The sequence below is a fragment of the Acinonyx jubatus genome, chromosome E2 (genome assembly GCF_027475565.1).
Source record: "Acinonyx jubatus isolate Ajub_Pintada_27869175 chromosome E2, VMU_Ajub_asm_v1.0, whole genome shotgun sequence".
Taxonomy (NCBI): Eukaryota; Metazoa; Chordata; class Mammalia; order Carnivora; family Felidae; genus Acinonyx; species Acinonyx jubatus.
The window spans coordinates 52,767,722-52,787,252 of NC_069396.1; the positions used below are offsets into that span (position 1 = coordinate 52,767,722).

Sequence of the window (19,531 nt, forward strand, 5' to 3'; positions counted from 1 at the left end):
TTTTAATGTTTCATTATTTTTGAGAGAGAGACAGAGCATGAGCGGGGGAGGGGCAGAGAGAGAGGGAGACACAGAATCCGAAGCGGCTCTGCGCTGACAGCTCAGATGCGGGGCTCGAACCCACGAACTGTGAGATCAAGACCTGAGCCAGAAGTCGGACACTCAAGTGACTGAGCCACCCAGGCGTCCCCAGAATTCCTAAATTTTTAACAGTCCGCTCCCATGAGCGAATCTGAGCGGCTCGAGCACATCATGTTTTAGAATTTTTTTTTTCTTTTTTTAAAGGTTTTATTTTTAAGTCATTTCTACCCCCAATGTGGGGCTCGCACTCACAACCCGGAGATCCAGAATCACATGTTCTGCCTACTGAACCAGCCAGGCCCCCCTAGAATTCTTTTTGATGCAAGGAACCCACTCACGCTAGCTCAGGATGAAGGAATTTTCTAGAAGGCTACAGAGATGTCTTACAGAAAATAGGGCAAGACATGCATCTGAGGTGCCCCAGCTCTTGAGAACCTAGATGCAGGCAGGAACCAGGGCTGGTCCTTTCTCTGTGGGCATGTGATCGCTGGATTTTTTTTTTTTTTTTTTTTTAAGTAATTTGTACCCAACATAGGGCTCGAACTCATGACCACAAGATCAAGAGTTGGATGCTCCCCCCACTGAGGCAGCCAGGCACCCCATCTCTGGGGTTTTCTATCTCTACCTGTCTGCTTCAATCAACTCTTTCAGCCATGTGATCTTAGGAAAGCTTCTTAACTGCCCTGAGCCTGTTTCCTCTGTAAAATGGGACTAATAGTTCTAACCAGACTGGTTAACTTAGTGATGGGTACACAGCACACGCTTCACCAGTGTTAGCTGTTAAATAGAGGTTGCTTCTGTCATGGGGCAAATGAGACTAAGAAGCCTCCTGTCAGTATCTGATTAAAGCTGGACCAGATCATTATCTCTCCCAGGATCTGGACGTTTGGAGAGAGTTGGAGGAAAGTCCCTGGAAGGCTCTAGTTTCTGTGTTTTGACAACTCCCTCCGGGATTCCACGGGCTGCCTCAGTGTCCTTCCCATTAATCCTGTGGCTTTAACCAGCCAAGGGCAACTACCAGGTCGACGTAACCCCAGCCCTGACCTCTGGCAAGCGTCCGTGCTGCATCCAGGGAGAGGAAATCTGGCCAGTTTGGGTCAGGCATACACTTCTGGGCCAATCAATCATGTCTGGCCAGGGGTAGAAGCTCCTAGTCTGTGAAGCTGTCCACTGAGTGCCTTACTCTGAGCCAGTCACTGTTCCACGTGCTGGGGAGACAGCCAGGAACAAGAGAAGCTAGGCCTCAGGAGCTGATGTTCTAGCGGGCGAGAGCTGTGTTAGGCTCCTGTCGCTGCTGCAACAAAGTTTTAACGGCTTAAGCACAAGTGTTTGATCTTAACAGCCCTGGGTGTCGAAGTCTGAAAATGGGCCTCACCAAACTAAACTCAGGGTGTCAGCAGCGCTGCGTTCCTGACTGGAGTTCAAGGGAAGAATGTTCTCCGTGCTTTTTCTTTAGCACGTGACCCTGTGCTGCTCTTTGTAGCCCCCCAATCCATGATCGTCTCCCCACCTCAAGACAAGTCCTGTCTGCAGAGGCCCGTTGGCCATGTGAGGTAACATTGAGAGGTTCCACTGGACATCTTTTTTTTTTTTTTTTAAGTTTATTTATTTATTTTGAGAGAGGGGGAGAGAGAATCCCAAGCAGGCTCTGTGCTGTCCGCACAGAGCCCCACGCAGGGCTTGAACCTACGAACCATGAGGCCACAACCTGAGCCAAAATCAAACGCTTAATGAACTGAGCCACCCAGGGGCCCCAGTTTATTCTGAGAGAGAGAGAGAGAGAGAGAGAGAGAGAGAGAACTAGTGTGAGCAGAGGAGGGGCAGAGAGACAGGGAGAGAGAGAACCCCAAGCAGGCGCCGAGCTGTCAGTGCTGAGCCCAACACGGGGCTCGATCTCACAAACCGAGCTCACGACCTGAGCCAAACCAAAACCAAGGATCGGACTCTCAGCCGAGCGAGCCACCCAGGCACCCCTCCAGTAGACATCTTCGAGAGCCATTCTGCCCACTGCAAGAGGAGACACAAAACTAGATAATCGAGAAAATATCTGCCTGGCGTGACCAGCTACGCCAGGCTGAACAGGAAGCGAGGTAAAGAGGGCAAGGAGGAGAGAGGGATGATATCACAGGTTGGGTGAGGCTTTGCTGCAGTAACAACCCCCAGACCTTTGCGGTCGACAACCACAAAGTTCATTTCTTGCTCACGGTAACCTGTCCATCAAGGGGCGGTAGGGGCCCTCCGTTCATCAGAGCCACGCAGGGACCCAGGCTGACTGTGGCCCGATCTCAAAGTGGCTTGTGTCATCACAGAGCCACTCCCTGACCCACTTAATCCTCATCCAGAAGTGACACTCGGCACCTCCACCCTCCTTTCATTGGCCAAAGGGAGTCACGTGACTGTGCCTGAGTTCCACAGGGCACCTGGTCCTCGACTCCTGCAGAGGAAGGCCCCCGGATGTTTGTGAACAATTCTTCCGGGGATGGGTGGGCCAAGCACGAGCTTCAGAGAAGCACGGATGTGGAAGGGACCTTATATTTTCTCATTTACCTCCAGGTTGGAGTCAAAGAAACTGAGGCTTATTGAGGATAAGGGGCTGGCCAAGCTCCCACAATGACCCAGCCAGAGCTAAAAGTGATATTTGCCAGCCCTGATGCAACAAGACCTATTCCCCAAGTCCCCTCGGGTCGCGGGCCCTGGCAGGACAAAGCCAGAGGCCCAGAGGACGGTCAGACCCCAGCAACACAACAAGCTCCTGGTCTGTGCCAGGGAGACCCATAATCTGTGCGACTGTGGAGGGGACACGGGGGGGGGGGGGACCACCTGGAGACTGGGGATCTTACAAGAGTTTTGGTGTGGGCGAACGGGGAGGAGATAAAGAGGAAGTGAGTGGCACGGCAGAAGGACTAGAAAGCTGTTCCAAGGGCAATAGGGAGCCACAGAAGGTGTGTGAGCAGAAGAGAGGTAGGTAGGCTCAGCTCTGGTTGGAAGATACCACATAACCTGAGGTGACAGGTGTTATGATATGAGAAGGCGCTCAGGGTACCCAGAGATGTCACCCTATGCAACCCGAGTGCGCATGTGCAAGGGGAGGGTGAGGGACGGCGGCCACCTTCCCAAGGAAGGTGCCGTGTGCGTTCAGGGTTTTTTTTTTCCGGCTTTGTTGAGGTCTTATTGACAAAGGTTGCATCTATTTCGGTGATACGACCTGATTTTTTTAAGTGTATAAAACGTGTTTACTATGCCTATACATCGTAAAACAGTTAACCGTAATCAACTTAATGAACACATCCATTGCCTCACAAAGTCACCTTTTCTGTGTGCGATGAGAACATTGAAGATCCACTCTCTTAGCTCAGTGCCTCTGGAAAAAAAAAAAAAAAGAAAAGAAAAATTCCGATATATCCAAAAGCAAAACAAACGTTTCTCCTAGGAAATTTCAAATGTACCATACGGTTTTGTCAATGATAGGCACCATGCTGTATTAGAGCCTCGGAACTTTACTCATCTTAAAACTGAAACTTTGTACTTTTTGGACCAACATCTCCCGGTTTCCCCTACTGGCAGCCCCCCCCCCCCCCCCGCCCCTGGCAACCAGCATTCTACTCTCTGACTCTATGAATCGACTTTTTTAGATTCCACGTAGAAGTGATTCCATACATGATTTGTCTTTCTCTGTCTGGCTTAATTCACGTAGCACAACGCCTTCCAGATTTATTATCTGCGATGTTGCAAACAGCAGGATTTCCTTGTTTTTGTAGCTGAGTAATTTTTTTTTTTTTAATTTTTAACATGTTTATTTATTTTGAGAGAGTGCAAGGGAGGGGAGAGGCAGAGAGAGGGAGACACAGAATCCGAAGCAGGCTCCAGGCTCGGAGCTGTCAGCATAGAGCCCGACTCCGGGCTCGAGCCCACGAACTGTGAGATCATGATCTGAGCCGAAGTCGGACGCTTCACCGGTTGAGCCACCCAGGCGCCCCTGTAGCTGAATAATATTCTATTGTGTATATATACCACATTTTCTTCATCCATTCATCCATCAGTGGACACTTAGGTTATACCTTGGCTATCGTGAGTAAGCCACATGAACACGTGAGTGCAGATATCTCTTTGAGAGACTGATTTCATTTCCTTTGGAGAAATAACAGACGTGGCATTGCTACATCATATTATTTCTTTATTTATTTGGAAAGTTTATTTATTTTGAGAGAGCGCACGCAGGAGGGGCAGAGAGGGAGAGGGGGAGAGAATCCCAAGCAGAAGGAACAGCATGTGCAAAGGCCCAGAGGTGGGAAACAGCCCAGCGGGGGAGGGCTGTAGTGGTTTGAATAGTGCCCCCCCCAAAAGATACGTCCCTGTCCTCACCTCTGGAACCTATGAATGTGACCTTCTCTGGAAAAACAGTCCTTGCAGATATAATTAACTTAAGGATCTCGAGATAACATCCTGAGTTGGGGCGCCTGGGTGGCTTGGTTGGCTAGGTGTCTGGCTTCAGCTTAGGTCATAATATTACAGTCCAGAGCCTGCTTGGGATTCTCTCTCTCCCTCTCTCTTTGCGCCTCTCTCTCTCTCTCTCTCTCTCAAAATAAATAAACGTTAAAAAAAAAAAAAAAAGATCATCCTGGGTTATCCGAGTGGGCCCAACATCTAATAACAAGTGTCCTTATAAGAGACACCCAGAGGGGAGACACTTCTAGAGAAGGCCAGGTGAAGACAGAGGCAGAGATGGAGATATGCAGACACAAGCCAAGGAACCCCGGAGCTCCCAGGAGCTACGCTTAGGCCACGCATCCAATGTGGAGATGGCGCATCCAATGTGGAGATGGCGTTGTGGCTGAAGCAGTCGGGGGTCCCCGCGGAGGCCAGGGCTGAGCAGTAGCAAGGCAGCAAGGAGGTCTGCGGGCGACGCACGGGGTGGGGGCGCCCTCTGTCGGCTCCACTCGCACCCCTCACCTGGACGACCCCCCACACACACAGCCCCCTTCTGTCTCCCCTCTTTCTCCCCTCCCAGCTCTCCTTCCATCTCTTCCAGCGCTCGGCCCTCCTCCTTCTGACTCCTGTGCGCATCTCGGACCAGCCTTCCCCATTCAAGGAGAGGATGAAGTCCTCAGGGCGACCTTCTCCTTGCCCCGTGTGCATTGGTTCTGGCTGGAGCCCGCTCCCCATTCGCTGTGGGTCCCACCGGGGAATCAACCCAACTCGGTGCTCCGGGGCGCGCGTGAGACGCCACCTGTCACCACCAGGTGGCGCCCGTTGCCTCAGCCCGATCCACCCCGGGCTCACTATCGCCCCCCAAAATTTCCTTTCGCTTTCGATCTCTGGCTGTCACCCGGCCTGGCCCCTTCCACGCCCAGCCGGGGCAAGCCTGGTGCGTGAGGAGAAATGGACTCCGGGTCCCCGAGGGGCGGGGCTGGGGTCCCCCTCCTGGCTGAGGGAGGAGGGATGGGGGTCAGGTTCCTGGGTCCCTGGCCTGGGGAGGGTTCCGGGGACCGGACGTCGGGGTTCTTAGAAGGGGAGATGAGTTTTCACCGTAACTGGGGCTCATGCAGGAAGCCCGAGGGAGTAGGAGGCGGAAACTTAGCCACATCAAGGAGCCGAGGGAGGGGTGGGGAGGTGAAGGGGCGGGTGAGGAAGGGGCTGGGGTGTGGGGGTCTGAGACTCCCTCTTCTGTCCCTTCCAAGATCTGGCCATAGGCATGAGGGGCCTCCGGCCGAGATGATAGTGCTGGCGCCAGCCTGGAGCCCAACTGTGCGTATACCTGGGGGGCAAGCTGGGGGAGAGGCAGAGCCGGATCAAAATGGGCAGATCTGAGAGAGGAGATGGACAGAGGTGGGGGACCTGGACAGGGGTTGGAACACGCACAGAGCGGGGGGACATAGGGGCAGGGGAGAGACGGACAAGGGTGGGGGACATGTACAAAAGAGAGGGACATGGACAGAGGTGGGAGACACAGACAGGGGTGGGGGACACGGACAGGGGTGGGGAACATGTATAGAGGAGGGGGACACGGGGCAGGGAAGAGACGGACAATGGTGGGAGACATGCACAGAGGAGGTGGACTTGGACAGGGGTGGGGGACAGCGACAGGGGTACGGGAGAGATGGACAGGGTCAGGGAAGAAATGGAGGTACAAATGGGGAAGGCAGGACCCACGTGGAGAAAGAGGAGAGCGGGACCGAGAGGGGCAGGTAGGTGGACAGAGAGAGAAAGTCCCGGGCTGAGGTGAGCAGACACGGGGAGCCGTGGGCGCAGCGGGGAAATGGGGAGCTGGGGGGACGGACGGGGCCAGCATCGGATACAGGCAGAGAGGAAGCGGTGGGGGGGGGGGCTGCTCCGAGACGGGCACGGGAGCCCCAAGCAGGAAGGCCGACTGCTGGATGAGAGGGAAGGAGACCTGGGAAGGGAGAAAGAGGGGAGACAGAGAAGGGGGCCGGGGTTGGGGGGGGTGGTGAGTGCCCAGGTGAGGGGTGCGTGTGGAGCCAACAGAGGGCGCCCCCACCCCGTGCCTCGCCCGCAGACCTCCCTGCTGCTGCTGCTACTGCTCAGCCCTGGCCTCCGCGGGTCCCCCGACTGTTCCTTCAGCCACAGCCCCATCTCCTCCACCTTCAAGGTCACCATTCGAAAGCTGGTGAGGGCCCGGTCCCATCGTCTCCGGTGCGCCTTTCTGCGCCCACTGGGGCTAAGTTCCCCCCTCTAGGTGTCTGGCTCTCTGTCCCCTTCTTTCTGGCTCTCTGTCCCCCTCTCTCTCTGTGGCTCCCTATCCCCCTCTCTCTGGGTCTCCATAGTTCCGTTTTCTCCTGTCTTCAGCCGGGTCTGACCCTGTTTTCTCCCATAGTCTGATTACCTGCTTCAGGATTACCCAGTCACTGTCGCCTCCAACCTACAGGACGTGAGTCGCAGATGGGAGGGGCTGGGGCGGGGGTAGACTCAGGAAGCACCACCCCTGGGGGGGGGGGGGGGAAATCGCCAGCCGGCCGACCTGCCCCTTCCTCCCCTGGGATGCAGGACCCCATGCCCTGGCCCCTCATCCTTCCAGCCCCACCAGCACCAGCCCCCAGCCCCCTCCGCCGGCGGGCCCCCGAACTTGGGTTTTCTCTCCCAGGACGAGCTCTGTGGGCCATTCTGGCACCTGGTCCTGGCCCAGCGCTGGATGGGTCGGCTCAAGGCTGTGGCTGGGTCCCAGATGCAAAGCCTGCTGGAGGCGGTCAACACCGAGATACATTTTGTCACCTTGTGTGCCTTCCAGGTTAGCCCTGAACTTGGGAGACAGCTAGGGGAGTGCGTGAAATGCTTCCTAGGGCTTACTTACTGGAGATTTCTTTAGACTAGCAACCCACGGGTGGTGGGGCTGGAACCCCAGTCCCCCTGGGGGGGCCCACTGCTGAAAAGAACGCTTCCCTGGGCACTGAAAGATGGCGAGGGTCCTGGGCCTAATGCTCCAGTTCTGAGTTGATTTCTCAGGCCCGTTACTGGGTGTTGCTGAGGGGTTCTCTCCCCTAGCAACCAGAAGGAGGCGATCCAAACCCCCTTGGGACCCAGATCTGACTGGGCCCGCTCGCTGTGCATCGCTAAGGACATCTCCCCTTAGCAATCCTGGGGGCAGGGGTCCAAACTCTCCCTCGAGGGACCCTGTTAGGCATTGCCAGGCAGGGAAGGCCCTTGGCCTGAGCGGAGGGTGATGAGGGTGATGCGGTGGTGACGTCTCCCTCCCCTGCCCCCAGCCCCTCCCCAGCTGTCTTCGATTCGTCCAGACCAACATCTCCCACCTCCTGCAGGACACCTCCGAGCAGCTGGTGGCCTTGAAGCCCTGGATCACCCGCAGGAATTTCTCGGGGTGCCTGGAGCTACAGTGTCAGCCCGGTAAAGCCCCCCCAAGCCCCCACCTCCTACCCTCACCTCTCGCATCCCACAGCCCCTCACCCCTTCCCCTCAGGCCATCCCAGGCCCTGCTCTGCTCCCATTGGCTGTGTGACCTTGGGGCATGTCCCCCCAAGTTCATTCCTCTTTCTAGGCCTCAGTTTACCCATCTCTGAGAAGGGAACAGTCATCCCTGCCTTTTTCTTTTTTTTTTTTCCAAGTTTCACTTATTTATTTTGAGAGAGAGAGAGAGAGAGTGAGCACAAGCAGGGGAGGGACAGAGAGACGGAGAGGCGAATCCCAAGCAGGCTTTGTGCTATCAGCGAGGAGCCCAATTCAGGGCTCGAACCCAGGCCCATAAATAAATAGGCTCTTACAAAAATAAATAAATAATTATTTAGTGTGACATTTCACGTCCTTTGTCCCCTCTTAAATCTTTAGGAACCAGTGTGCATTTCACACTGCTGACACATGTGAATTCAGACTCTCGTAGGAGGTGTGTCAACAGTTGCTGGGGGAGGGGACTCACCAACTCTAAAGGATCAATGGGGGGGCGCCTGGGTGGCTCAGTTGGTTGGGTGTCCGACTTCGGCTCAGGTCATGATCTCGCAGTGTGTGGGTTCGGGCCCCGCGTCGGGCTCTGTGCTGACAGCTTGGAGCCCGGAGCCTGCTTCGAATTCTGTGTCTCCCTCTCTCTCTGCCCCTCCCCTGCTCATACTCTGTCTCTCAAAAATAAATAAATGTTAAAAAAAATTAAAAAAAATAAAATAATAAAGGATCAATGGGAAATCACATAATCAGAATATAATGAGAGACTACGCCCTGTGAAAACATGACTTCTTCAGCATAGTAAGGTTTACTCTGTGGCCAAGTACATAATCCGTTATGTAACTGACCCTGTCTTAGGAGGAAAAGGGGGAAAAAAAAATAGATTATTTTTTGGCAGGATCCGAGTTGAATCTGTGTGTACATATTTTCTCCCCACCTTACTATGATATTATTTGGAGGTTCCTGTCCTGGTATTTGTTACTAGATCTGTCAGATTGGTTGGTTTTTATTTCTGTTTTCGTTTAGTATTCTCTATACCACACCCGGGGCTGGAACTCACAGCCCCAGGATCAGGAGTCACGCGCTCCACTGGCTGAGCCCGTCTGGTGCCCTTGAGAGGGATGGTTAAACACTACCTTTTGGGGCGCCTGGGTGGTTCATTCGGTTAAGCGTCCGACTTCGGCTCAGGTCATGATCTCACAGCTTGTGAGTTTGAGCCCTTCATCAGGCTCTGGACTGGTGGCTCAGAGCCTGGAGCCTGCTTCCGATTCTGTGTCTCCCTCTCTCTCTGCCCCTCCCCCGTTCATGCTGTGTCTCTCTCTGTCTCAAAAATAAATAAACGTTAAAAAAAATTTTTTTTTTTTTTTAAAAAGAGGAAAACAGCTGAGTATAAGGAGCCCTATGCAGGCAAATTACAACAGGGTGATGGAAGCATGGTCTGAGGTGGTTGGCTGGAAAGTCACTGAAAGTTGAGAATGAGGGAACAGCCAGTGCGAAGGCCCTGAGGCAGAAACCTGCCTATGTGTTTAAGGAAGAGTGAAGGGACACATGTGGCTGGAGCCCAGTGGGTGAAGGGAAGAGAGAACAGGGTGAGCGTATACAGGGAAGGGTCTTTGACCATTTTATTATCTGCCCATTTGTCAATTTGTCATTTGGCCAGATATTTAATTTATGAAATTAAGCTATTATAATATTACTTAATGAGCACTAAGTAGTAGGGTCTGGCAATAAATAAGACAGATAAGGTTCCTGTCACCCGCATGGAGCTCACAGCCGATTGGAGGAAAAAGAGGAATAAACAAATCAATACCTAAGCCCTAGAAATATATTTCTCCAGGGGCTCCTGGGGGGCTCAGTCGGTTGAGCGTCCGACTTTGGCTCAGGTCATGATCTCGCGGTTCATGGGTTCGAACCCTGCGTTGGGCTCTGTGCTAATGGCTCAGAGTCTGGAGCCTGCTTCAGATTCTGCATCTCCCTCTCTCTCGGTCCCTCCCCTGCTCTGCCCTGCTCTGCCCTTCTCTGACCCAGCCCTTTTCCTCACTCACCCAGCCTTCTCTCTCCCAGCAGACTCCTCCACCCCACTGCCCCCAAGGAGCCCCAGGGCCTTGGAGGCCACAGCCCTGCCAGCCCCTCAGGCCCCTCTGCTGCTCCTCCTGCTGCTGTTGCCTGTGGCTCTCTTGCTGATGTCCGCTGCCTGGTGCCTGCACTGGCGAAGGAGGAGATGGAGAACGCCCTACCCCAGGGAGCAGGTGAGCCAGCAGAATGGAGAGAGGGCTTGGGGAGGTCTGAGGGGATGACACTGACCCTGTGGAGGCCACAGGCGCTTACGCCTCCAGGCTCCGGGATGTGCTGCCCCTGTGGCTCGTGGAGCATTGACTCGGCTCGGTGAATCCTTCACCAAGCCCAGCACTCTGGACTTTGTGTGTGTGTGGGGCAGGGGGGGAGAGGGGGGGAGTGTGCTCTGGATGAGGAAGACCACTCTGGGGCCATGACGACCGGACAGACTGGATGCTGGGCGAGGGTCCCGGGAGAGAGAACAAAGCCTGAGTCAGGGCCAGGACTGGCACCATGGGGATGGAGAGAAGGGAACAGGCAGTTTCAAGAGTCAGGGATCAAGAAGGACAGGGCGGGGGCACCTGCGTGGCTCAGTCAGTGGAGCAGGCGACTCTTGATCCCCAGGTTGTGAGTTCGATCCTCACGTTGGGTGTAGCGATTACTTAAAAAGAAAATCTTAGGGGGCACCTGGGTTGCTCAGTTGGTTACATGTCGAACGTCAGCTCAGGTCATAATCTCACAGTTCATGCGTTCGAGCCTCGCATCGGGCTCTGTGCGTGCTGACAGCTCAGAGCCTGGAGCCTGCTTGGGATTCTGTGTGTGTGTGTGTGTGTGTGTGTGTGTGTGTGCGCGCGTGTGTGTGTGCGCCCCTCCCCCACTGGCACTCTGTCTCTCAAAAAATGAATAAACATTAAAAAAATGTTTAAATAAAATAAAATAAGGGCACCTGGGTGGCTCAGTCGGTTAAGCGTCCGACTTCGGCTCAGGTCATGATCTCACAGTTTGTGAGTTCAAGCCCCGCATCGGGTTCTGTGCTGACAGCTCAGAGCCTGGAGCCTGGGTCAGATTCTGTGTCTCCCTCTCTCTCTGCCCCTACCCCCACCTGTGCTCTGTCTCTCTCTATCAAAAATAAATAAATGTAAAAAAAAAAAACGATAAAATAAAATCTTTAAAAAGCACATCTTTAAAAAACAAGACAAAAAGAACAGGGCTGCAGGTTGACAGGCTTGGGCAGGTGGCACAGAGGACCCTGGGTCTGGCCCAGTGGGGAACCTGAGGGACAAGGGAGATTAGGGAAAGAGAGTGAGCTCAGCAGGGACCTGGGTGCATGAGGGGGCCCCAGGGGAGACATTTGGCTACAGGAGTCTGCAAGCCAGGAGAGAGTAGCCTCCTGAAGCAGGCGGAGGGGACCATCTTTGCAAAGACTTCCAGGTGTGAAAAAGCTGTGAGCGGAGTGTGGGTGTGAAAATCTAGGCCTCAAACACCAAGCAAGGGAGCTGGGACTTCCTGTCCAGGGTAGCAGGGAACCAGGGGAGGTGAGTGATGGAAAAAAGAAGGTGAGAACAGGTGTGAGGGCAGGAGGCAGGTGGGCCAGGAGGGAGAAAGGACAGAAAGCCTTAGTGGGTTCCTGATGGGCCCAGAGGACTCTGAGAAGAAGCAGTTTGCAGTAATTGTTCACACATATAATGCCTTAGAGTTACGGCCCTTATGCTGGGGCTTTCTACGAATTAACCTACTTAACTGAGAAGCTAGTGTCATTTTTATTTTGTTTCACAGAGGCTGAAACCAAGGCACAGAGAAGTAAATAATTTGCCAAAAGTCACACAGCACATGAGTGACAGAGCCAAGACTTGACTCTGGGCTTTCTGGGCATCTAAGCCTTTCCCTCTTCTGCCTCAGTTTCCTTATCTGTACAAAAGACTCTAATAATATTCTTTCTACCATAGAGTTGTCTGGAGGTTAAGTGGCACACACAAAGCCCTCAGAGCAAGGCTGTCCAACAGAAATAGAACACAAGCCACACATGTCATTTAAAACTTTCTAATAGTTGGGGCACCTGGCTCTCTCAGTCAGTAGAGCATGTAACTCTTGATCTCAGGGTTGTGAGTTCGAGCCCCACATTGGGCATGTAGATTACTTAGGGAAAAAAAAACAGCTTTCTAGTAGCCACATTTTTTTTTTAATTAAATTTAATTTTTTTTAGCGTTTATTCATTTTGAGAGGAGAGGGGAGGGGCAGAGAGAAAGGGAGAGAGAGAGAATCCCAAGCAGGCTCCACACTGTCAGCGTGGAGCCCCATGCAGGGCTTGATCTCACAAACTGTGAGATCATGATCTGAGCTAAAATCAAAAGTCAGACGCTTAACACCCAGGCGTCCTGTAGCCACATGTTTTTAAGTAAAAAGAAACAGGTAACTTTAATATATTTTATCTCACCCTGTGTATCCAAGATGTTGTCATTTCAACATGTAATCAATATTTTTAAAAATTGAGGTAGTTTACTCATTTTTTTAAATGTTTATTTTTGAGAGAGAGAGACAGAGCATGAGTGGGGTAGGGGCAGAGAGGGGAGGAGACACAGAATCTGAAGCAGGCTCCAGGCTCCGAGCTGTCAGCACAGAGCCCGATGTGGGGCTTGAACTCCCGAACTTCGAGATTATGACCTGAGCTGAAGTCGGACACTCAACCCACTGAGCCACCCAGGTGCCCCAAGATAGTTTACTCATTCTTTCATACCAAGTCTTTAGAATCCAGTGTGCATGCGACACTAAATTTTTATTAGAAATGCTTCATCTGTAGGGGCGCCTGGGGGGCTCAGTCAGTTAAGCGTCTGACCGGCTCAGGTCATGACCTCACGGTTTGTGGGTTTGAGCCCTGCATGGGGTGGGGGGGAATGTGGTGACAGGTGTGGGGGTTGTGGAGCCTGGAGCCTGCTTGGGATTCTGGGTCTCCCTCTCTCTCTGTTCCTCCCCTGCTCTGTCTCCGTCTCTCTCAAAAATAAAGATTTTTAAAAAATTAAAAAAAAAAAAAGATCATGACTTGAGCCCAAGTGAGACGCTTAACCAACAACTGAGCCGTCCAGGCGCCCCTACAATTTTTTTTTTTTAAGGCCATCCATTGAGTTTTCCTCCCATCCTTGCTCCTATCCACTCTGCTTCCTGCTCTCCTAAGAAATACACCATTGCTTAAGTTTAAATTAGGTAAAATGTAACAATCAGCTCCTTAGTTGCCTTGGAATGCTCACCTTCACCTGTGGCTGCCTTGTGGCTGTGATGGGAGAGCTCAGATCCCACTGCTCCCATCGCTGTCCGAGAGAACCCTCTTGTCTCGGACAGCGATGCCCTAACACAGCGAGCGCTCACTGCAAATGGAATTGTTTTCAGTAGCCCTGCACTTGATCCTCTCCTCTCCTCCCTCCACGGACCCCCCCAAGCAGCCCCGTGAGACAGACATATGTATCATCCCATTTACAGAGGAAGACACTGAGGCCCAGAGAGAGGAATCACCTGCCCGAGGACACAGAGCCGGGACTCGGAGAAAGTCAGCTAGAGACTGGTTCCTTCCTCGACCACGCTGCCCCGCTCACTCTCCCCCCAGGATGGAGGCAACGCCAGCCCCCAACGCCAGCCCCAGACCCACCTATCCCCCTCTGTACAAAGTCCTTGTCCCCAGGAAATTGTATATAAATCATCCTTTACCAGCTCTGGCCAGGACTGTCTGTAGGTGGGGCATGGTGTGGACGGGGCAGTTTGCTTGTGAGTCTCGGTTTTTCGGTCAACGCAATGCTTCATTCAGTGGCCGTTTTCTGACGCCTCCTGGGGCCCAGAGCCAGTGCATGGCACTGCGGGGACCCAGATGCGAGTCAGAACCCACCCAGCCCCCTCAGGGCTCCTGATCTATGGGGGAGAAGACACGGGACCCCTCTGGGGTCAGTACAGCGTGACACGTTCTGATGGCAGGAGAACAGGCACTGTGGGAGCCCAGAGGAGGTACCCGGCCCAGCCCCAGACACCGGGGAAGCTCTCTGGAGGAAAGGACCCCAGCCAAAAAACACTGGGATTGTGATATGCCAGATATTAGAAGGTGGGGCTGGAGAGGAGGACATCGCAGGTAAGGGACGCAGCAAAAGCCATCTGGAGTCATTCCCTCACACACTCTCAGATCGCATAGGGAAAACGACTTCCACCTGTTTTACAGATGAGGCCGTTGAGGTGTAGACAGGCGAGGGGTTTGGCCAGGTCATAAGGAGGCACACCAAGCACTGGACCCAGACCTACCCAGTCTAGACTGGGCCCTGAACAGAAAGCCTCGTTGCCCTCTGCGGGCCACCACGTGCCCTGCAGCCTGCGCTCGCTTTAGCGGGCGAGCCCCCGCCCTAGAGGGAGATTAGCAGCCCCTCAAAAATATGGCGGCCGAGGCTGGCCAGCCCCGCCCCAGCTGAGCCGTCCTACCCCCACGTGATCTCTCGCCCCTCACAGCAATGGCTATCTAAGAGCCGGCGAGAAGAATTGGACCCGGATTGGACAGTCGGGAGACGACCCGCCTTCTAGCGGGGCCTCTCTGCGCACGCGCCAGATGCTTCAACCAATGCAAAGACGGAAAGCTGCCCGCACAGCCCATGCGGCGTTACTTCCTCCGCCCCTGTTTCAAGGGATAAGAAACCCTGCGCAGAGCCTTCCTCCTTTCCTAGGCGGCTGCCGAAGATGGCGGAGGCTCAGGTGCGGGCTCCGCGCGGGCCGGGGAGGCGTGGGGCCGGGTGGGATCCAGGCCCGGGCCGAGTTATACCCTCTTTCCCCCTCGTAGGTGTATTGTGAGATCTAGTCTAGGTTAATTGAGCGAAACGGGGCAGCTTTTGGTCTAAGAAGAGTCTGCAACGGGGGAAATAGGAGATACACGGGGGGTTTTTTTGGTCGGTGACTGGCTAAAATGCGGCATCGTTCCTCCCTTAGGGGTGATTATGGGGGCTCCCAGCACGGGAAGAGTTAGTTTCAAATTAGGTCTCGTTTGCCTTTGTCCTTTGTCCGAATGAGACCCGTGTGTCCCCAGCGGCGGGGAAGCACGCAGAAAGCGCCTGGGCGGCCTCGCGGCGGTGAGACGCCGAGGACTGACCATGCCCCAGTCGCGCGTTGCTTCAACCTCGTGGGACTGCTAATCCGTGTTCTGCAGCTTTGAGCGTTTTTGTAGGAAACTTAGGCAGTGGGTCCAGAGCGTTCTCGCCTACAGGGCGTGCAGGAACGAATTCCTCTTTTTCTCTTGCTCGTTGGGGTTGATTTTAAAGATCTGAAAGGAGGGACCTGTAATAAAAAGGCTCCACAACCCCGGGACCTACACTGTTCTTAAACGGGAGAGGGGGGGGAGGTTGGGGACCTCGAGGGACACAGCAGAAGCTTAGGTCTGAGTGCCCGCACTCCTGTCATTTCTTTTCTGTAAAGGAGGGGATGGTTCGGGGAAATGGTCCCCGTGTGAATTTCATGTAAGGAGTCTTGAGTGGTTGAGGAAGGAAAAAGCAAGCGTGTGCCCTGGGGAAAGTGGTAGAGAAGTTCTCTGAACACGTGTTCCTGGCACGGCTTGTGTTATATTTTGTGTAATTCCCTGACCTTCCCATAACGTTCCTGAGGCAGATACTGTTATCCTCATCTTCCAGGTGAGGAGGCTGGAGATTTTTAGCCAAAGTCACATTGTCAGGAAGTCTGGCTTTAGATTCTGTACCCTTCTGCCTTCCAACAATCACAAGTATATAACAAGCACTCGGTAAGAGTGGGGACTTTGCTCGTGGTGAAGAAGCTGAGGATTCGGTGTTGAGCAGTTCACCCAGGGACACAGTTAGTCCGTGTAAAACCCAGCACAGGCTTTTGTCTACACCGCAGAGCCTCATCCACACTGGGCCTGTTTCCTTTACTATTCAGTTTGTGCTGGAAACGATTTTGCCCTTGAAATCAGGAGAGAGTGAATCCGTCAGCATTCCCGCAGCTGGTGTCACCAATGATAAATTCTAACTGGGTCCGTGGACAGAGTGTTGCCAGTCTTTGTTCAAATCCCAGCACGTTCTCAGCCTTGAATGTAATCTGGGCTTAAAAAATTCCTGCCCTTCAGGCAGCTGTGAGATGTGAGGCAAGGTCTTTGTTTTATTCCATTTACTGAAGTCTCGAGTCCCCCATTTGCTTGCTTGGCCACATCTGTAAAATGGGCCTTGGGTCCTAGTTTCCAGGCATGCTAATGGATAGGAATTGCTCTGAGGGAGAAGGTGAAAGAATCAAGTAGAAAGCAATGGTTGCTTTGGGGGGTGGGTAGTCAGTGCCGTGGGTGTGTCTAAGCTCTCCCCCCATCTCCACCAGGTCCTGGTGCTCGATGGCAGAGGCCATCTCCTGGGCCGCCTGGCGGCCATTGTGGCCAAACAGGTGCTGCTGGGTAAGTCTGCTCTGCCCCCCCACCCCCCCCGACCGAGTCTCAACCAGAGGTCCGTGATGAGCAACAATCACCATCTTTCGTTTGAGTCTCACGACCATGAGATCAACCCCATGCACCGCTCTGAGACCTGCCAGCCCCTCCCTGTCCCGGGGTCGGGGGCTCCAACATGGAACGTTCTTTTCCTGTTTGGCTGTTAATTTAAGCACAAGTCTAGCTCTGTGACTTGGGTGGGGCAAGGGGATCCCCTGCCAGGGTCTTGGGTTTCTTGTGCCTTACGGTCAGTTCCATACAGGGGAGGATCCCTGTTTCCGGGTCCTCAGCGTAACCAGGCAGGTGTGTGGTGGCCAGTTTGTAGGTAAAGCCCTCGGCTGGCTACCTAGCTTTTGTTCTCCTCCGTCACCTCGTTTTCCTTTTTCTCTAGGCCGGAAGGTCGTCGTCGTGCGCTGCGAGGGCATCAACATTTCTGGCAATTTCTACAGAAACAAGTGTAAGTTCGGACGTGGGAGGAGGGCTAGAGAGGATGGACCTGGGAGAGCCTCAGGCTTCCTTGGCTCCAAAAGTGAGCCCGCAGGTGGTGGGAAGTGCCCGTGTGAGTTCCTAAAAGGCCCCTGGGAGTGTGGATGTGTGTGTGTCTGGGGCTGAGCCTTCACGCTGCTCTCTCCCCCCCCCCGCAGTGAAGTACTTGGCCTTCCTCCGCAAGCGGATGAACACCAACCCATCCCGAGGCCCCTACCACTTCCGCGCGCCCAGCCGCATCTTCTGGCGGACGGTGCGAGGTGAGCTGGGCCCGAGGACCGCAGGCGGGGACGGCCGGGTGGCCAGTGATGAGGACTTCTCCCACTCGTGTTCGAGTTCCCCAACCATGAGATGACTCCACATGCACTACCATCTGAGGCCGCCTGTGCGCCGGCGGGGCGGGGGTCCTCGTGAGCCCCGGTGAGCGAGCCTGCCGCCCCTCTGCCCACAGGCATGCTGCCCCACAAGACCAAGCGAGGCCAGGCCGCCCTGGACCGCCTCAAGGTGTTTGATGGGATCCCGCCCCCCTACGACAAGGTGAGCGTGACGTTCCCGTGCCGCATTCGTGTGCGTGGCGTCCGTGATGTTGCACAGTTGTACCTACATTGTTTGATTCTCGTGAGAACAGCACTGACTGAGACGCTCTTCCAGCCAGCCTTGTCCCCTGTCTGTCCCTCACTCCAGGTTTCTTAAGCCCCTCTCCTTCTCTAACAGAAAAAGCGGATGGTGGTTCCCGCCGCCCTCAAAGTTGTGCGGCTGAAGCCTACACGGAAGGTGAGCTGTCGGTTAGGTGGAGTGGTCTCGCGGGGCGGGGGGGGTGGACTTGAGGTCCCGGAGGCTGGCAGATGATGTCTCTTTCTCACGATGGTCTGCGGATGCCACTGCTGGCAGTGCCGACCACGCCAATGGCTCAGCTGATGCCAGGAGGAGGGGGCGGGGAGCCCTTACGGGGGCGGCTGTGTCTTGGCTCATGCCTGCTGAGAAAAGCAGGGTCTGCTGTGACAGCTTGTCACCTGTCCCCTAGCCACCCTGGCTCCACTTCACTTCTCCCCCTTCCCCCCCAGTTTGCTTACCTGGGGCGCCTGGCTCACGAGGTTGGCTGGAAGTACCAGGCAGTGACGGCCACCCTGGAGGAGAAGCGGAAGGAGAAGGCCAAGATCCATTACCGGAAGAAGAAGCAGCTTGTGGTGAGGATGGGCTGGAAGCTCAGGGCACCAGGCTCGGGCAGGGCCTTTGGGGGCAGGGGCGTGTCTGGATGCGGTGGTTCAGCCCCGGAGGCCTTTCTGAGGCCCAACTGGGGGGGCGGGGAATGGGATCGGGTGGGGTCCTGGGAGGAGGAGTGTCCCAGGCAGCAGCCACCGACCGGCATCTGTCCTCACCCCACAGAGGCTACGGAAACAGGCCGAAAAGAACGTGGAGGGGAAAATCAACAAATACACAGAGGTCCTGAAGACCCACGGACTCCTGGTCTGAGCCCAATAAAATTGACTGTTTATTCCTCATGCTTGGCCTGGCCTGCGCTTCCTCCATCGCCGCCCTAGGATGTGGGGGACTCCGGGGGCCCCTGTTTAGGTGCCGCAGGCAGCCTGGGCCTTAGAATACTGGGACCACAGGGCTTTAGTCACTGCTGTTCAGGAAGGCCTCCTAAAATGTTCAAACGGCTCTAAGAGCTTTGAGGCATAGATTGCCCGTGACGTCCTCATTCGTGAAGTTTTAAGAAGTTGACAGTTGCAACAACTAGGGCAGTTTCACCATTCGCAAAAAAAAAGATACCTGGAAAGTGATCGGAGGGGGACCCTGCGTTGTGCACAGGGTGTGTCCAAACTTGCCACGCGGTCAGGTGCTAACGCTGCAGCTGTTAGGGTGTGGGTGCTGAGGGCCAAGCTTGGTGTCCACAAAGGTATTTCCAGGTGCACACACAGGGAAGGACAGCCGGGGGTCACAGGCACTGCCCTCTGGCTTTCCCTGTACTTTGTGATCCCAAACCAATAAATTATTTTTAAAGGAATGTGGTGTCTTGGCAGTGTGTGTCTGCTGCGGAGGCAGGCCCAGGGGAGGGAGGCCCCCTGAGCAAGAAAAGTCGCTTGTCACAACGGTTGCCCTGTAACCTACCCTTCAAGGAATTTCTTCCAGGGTCCCGCGTAGTTCTCAAAACCGCCACGGCCTGAGGTTGCCTCGTGGGTGAAGCTGTCCAGTCAGCTGTAAAGTATGGAGTTGCCACCGTCTCAGACCCAGTCCCATCCTCGCGGTCCTATGGGCCCTTCTGGCCTGGGCCACACCAGGAAGTCTGGGCCTTTTTGGAAAGAAAGGGACAGGGCATGTTCTGCAAGTAGTAATGCACTGGAAACGGGAATGTTAAATTTCGTGATGCCTTTTTTTTGTTAATGTTTATTTTGGGGAGTGTGCATGAGCAGGGGAGGCGCAGAGCGAGGGAGACCACATCTGAAGCGGGCTCCGAGCTGTCCGCACAGAGCCTGACGCTGGGCTCATACCCACAAGCCACGGGATCATGACCTGAGCCGAAGTCGGAAGCATGATCGCTGAGCCACCCGGGCGCCCCTCCATGATGCT

At 54.4% G+C, this 19,531-nt stretch overlaps 2 protein-coding genes and 4 non-coding genes across 8 annotated transcripts; all 6 read left to right on the top strand.

Moving 5' to 3' along the window:
* The first annotated feature begins 5,671 nt into the window (after positions 1-5,671).
* Positions 5,672-16,931, top strand: FLT3LG (fms related receptor tyrosine kinase 3 ligand). Of its 3 annotated transcripts, XM_053210274.1 has the most exons (10): positions 5,673-5,826; positions 6,596-6,706; positions 6,914-6,967; positions 7,181-7,324; positions 7,800-7,938; positions 10,051-10,232; positions 13,510-14,754; positions 15,681-15,787; positions 16,372-16,444; positions 16,866-16,931. In XM_053210274.1, exons 1-7 carry the CDS (start codon positions 5,794-5,796, stop codon positions 13,720-13,722), a joined length of 876 nt encoding a protein of 291 aa, XP_053066249.1. In that variant the 5' UTR covers positions 5,673-5,793; the 3' UTR covers positions 13,723-14,754; positions 15,681-15,787; positions 16,372-16,444; positions 16,866-16,931. The 3 variants fall into 3 exon arrangements, with proteins under 3 accessions (XP_053066251.1, XP_053066252.1, XP_053066249.1); XM_053210276.1 differs by lacking the exons at positions 15,681-15,787; positions 16,372-16,444; positions 16,866-16,931 and adding an exon at positions 12,566-12,739 and having other exon boundaries at positions 5,672-5,826; positions 10,048-10,232; positions 13,510-13,634; XM_053210277.1 differs by lacking the exons at positions 13,510-14,754; positions 15,681-15,787; positions 16,372-16,444; positions 16,866-16,931 and adding an exon at positions 11,815-12,515 and having other exon boundaries at positions 5,672-5,826; positions 10,048-10,232.
* On the top strand, positions 14,668-18,462 carry RPL13A (ribosomal protein L13a). The gene is made up of 8 exons (XM_027038108.2): positions 14,668-14,754; positions 16,372-16,444; positions 16,866-16,931; positions 17,119-17,220; positions 17,412-17,497; positions 17,675-17,734; positions 18,025-18,147; positions 18,347-18,462. Exons 1-8 carry the CDS (start codon positions 14,740-14,742, stop codon positions 18,431-18,433), a joined length of 612 nt encoding a protein of 203 aa, XP_026893909.1. The 5' UTR covers positions 14,668-14,739; the 3' UTR covers positions 18,434-18,462.
* LOC113593477 (small nucleolar RNA Z195/SNORD33/SNORD32 family) lies at positions 16,491-16,574 on the top strand. Its single transcript, XR_003413654.1, has one exon. It is a non-coding gene; the product is annotated as a small nucleolar RNA Z195/SNORD33/SNORD32 family (small nucleolar RNA).
* LOC113593476 (small nucleolar RNA Z195/SNORD33/SNORD32 family) lies at positions 17,259-17,343 on the top strand. Its single transcript, XR_003413653.1, has one exon. It is a non-coding gene; the product is annotated as a small nucleolar RNA Z195/SNORD33/SNORD32 family (small nucleolar RNA).
* On the top strand, positions 17,534-17,605 carry LOC113593479 (small nucleolar RNA SNORD34). The gene has a single exon (XR_003413655.1). It is a non-coding gene; the product is annotated as a small nucleolar RNA SNORD34 (small nucleolar RNA).
* Positions 17,801-17,887, top strand: LOC113593481 (small nucleolar RNA SNORD35). The gene has a single exon (XR_003413657.1). It is a non-coding gene; the product is annotated as a small nucleolar RNA SNORD35 (small nucleolar RNA).
* Positions 18,463-19,531: the final 1,069 nt, after the last annotated feature.

Excerpts from the sequence above, each read along its gene's own strand:
- FLT3LG (XM_053210274.1), top strand. The coding sequence starts at position 5,794 with ATGATAGTGCTGGCGCCAGCCTGGAGCCCAACT. Across the intron at positions 5,827-6,595 it reads CGCCAGCCTGGAGCCCAACT|ACCTCCCTGCTGCTGCTGCT; the intron begins GTGCGTATACCT and ends CCTCGCCCGCAG. Across the intron at positions 7,939-10,050 it reads GGAGCTACAGTGTCAGCCCG|ACTCCTCCACCCCACTGCCC; the intron begins GTAAAGCCCCCC and ends CTCTCCCAGCAG.
- RPL13A (XM_027038108.2), top strand. Across the intron at positions 16,932-17,118 it reads CAATTTCTACAGAAACAAGT|TGAAGTACTTGGCCTTCCTC; the intron begins GTAAGTTCGGAC and ends CCCCCCCCGCAG. Across the intron at positions 17,498-17,674 it reads TCCCGCCCCCCTACGACAAG|AAAAAGCGGATGGTGGTTCC; the intron begins GTGAGCGTGACG and ends CTTCTCTAACAG.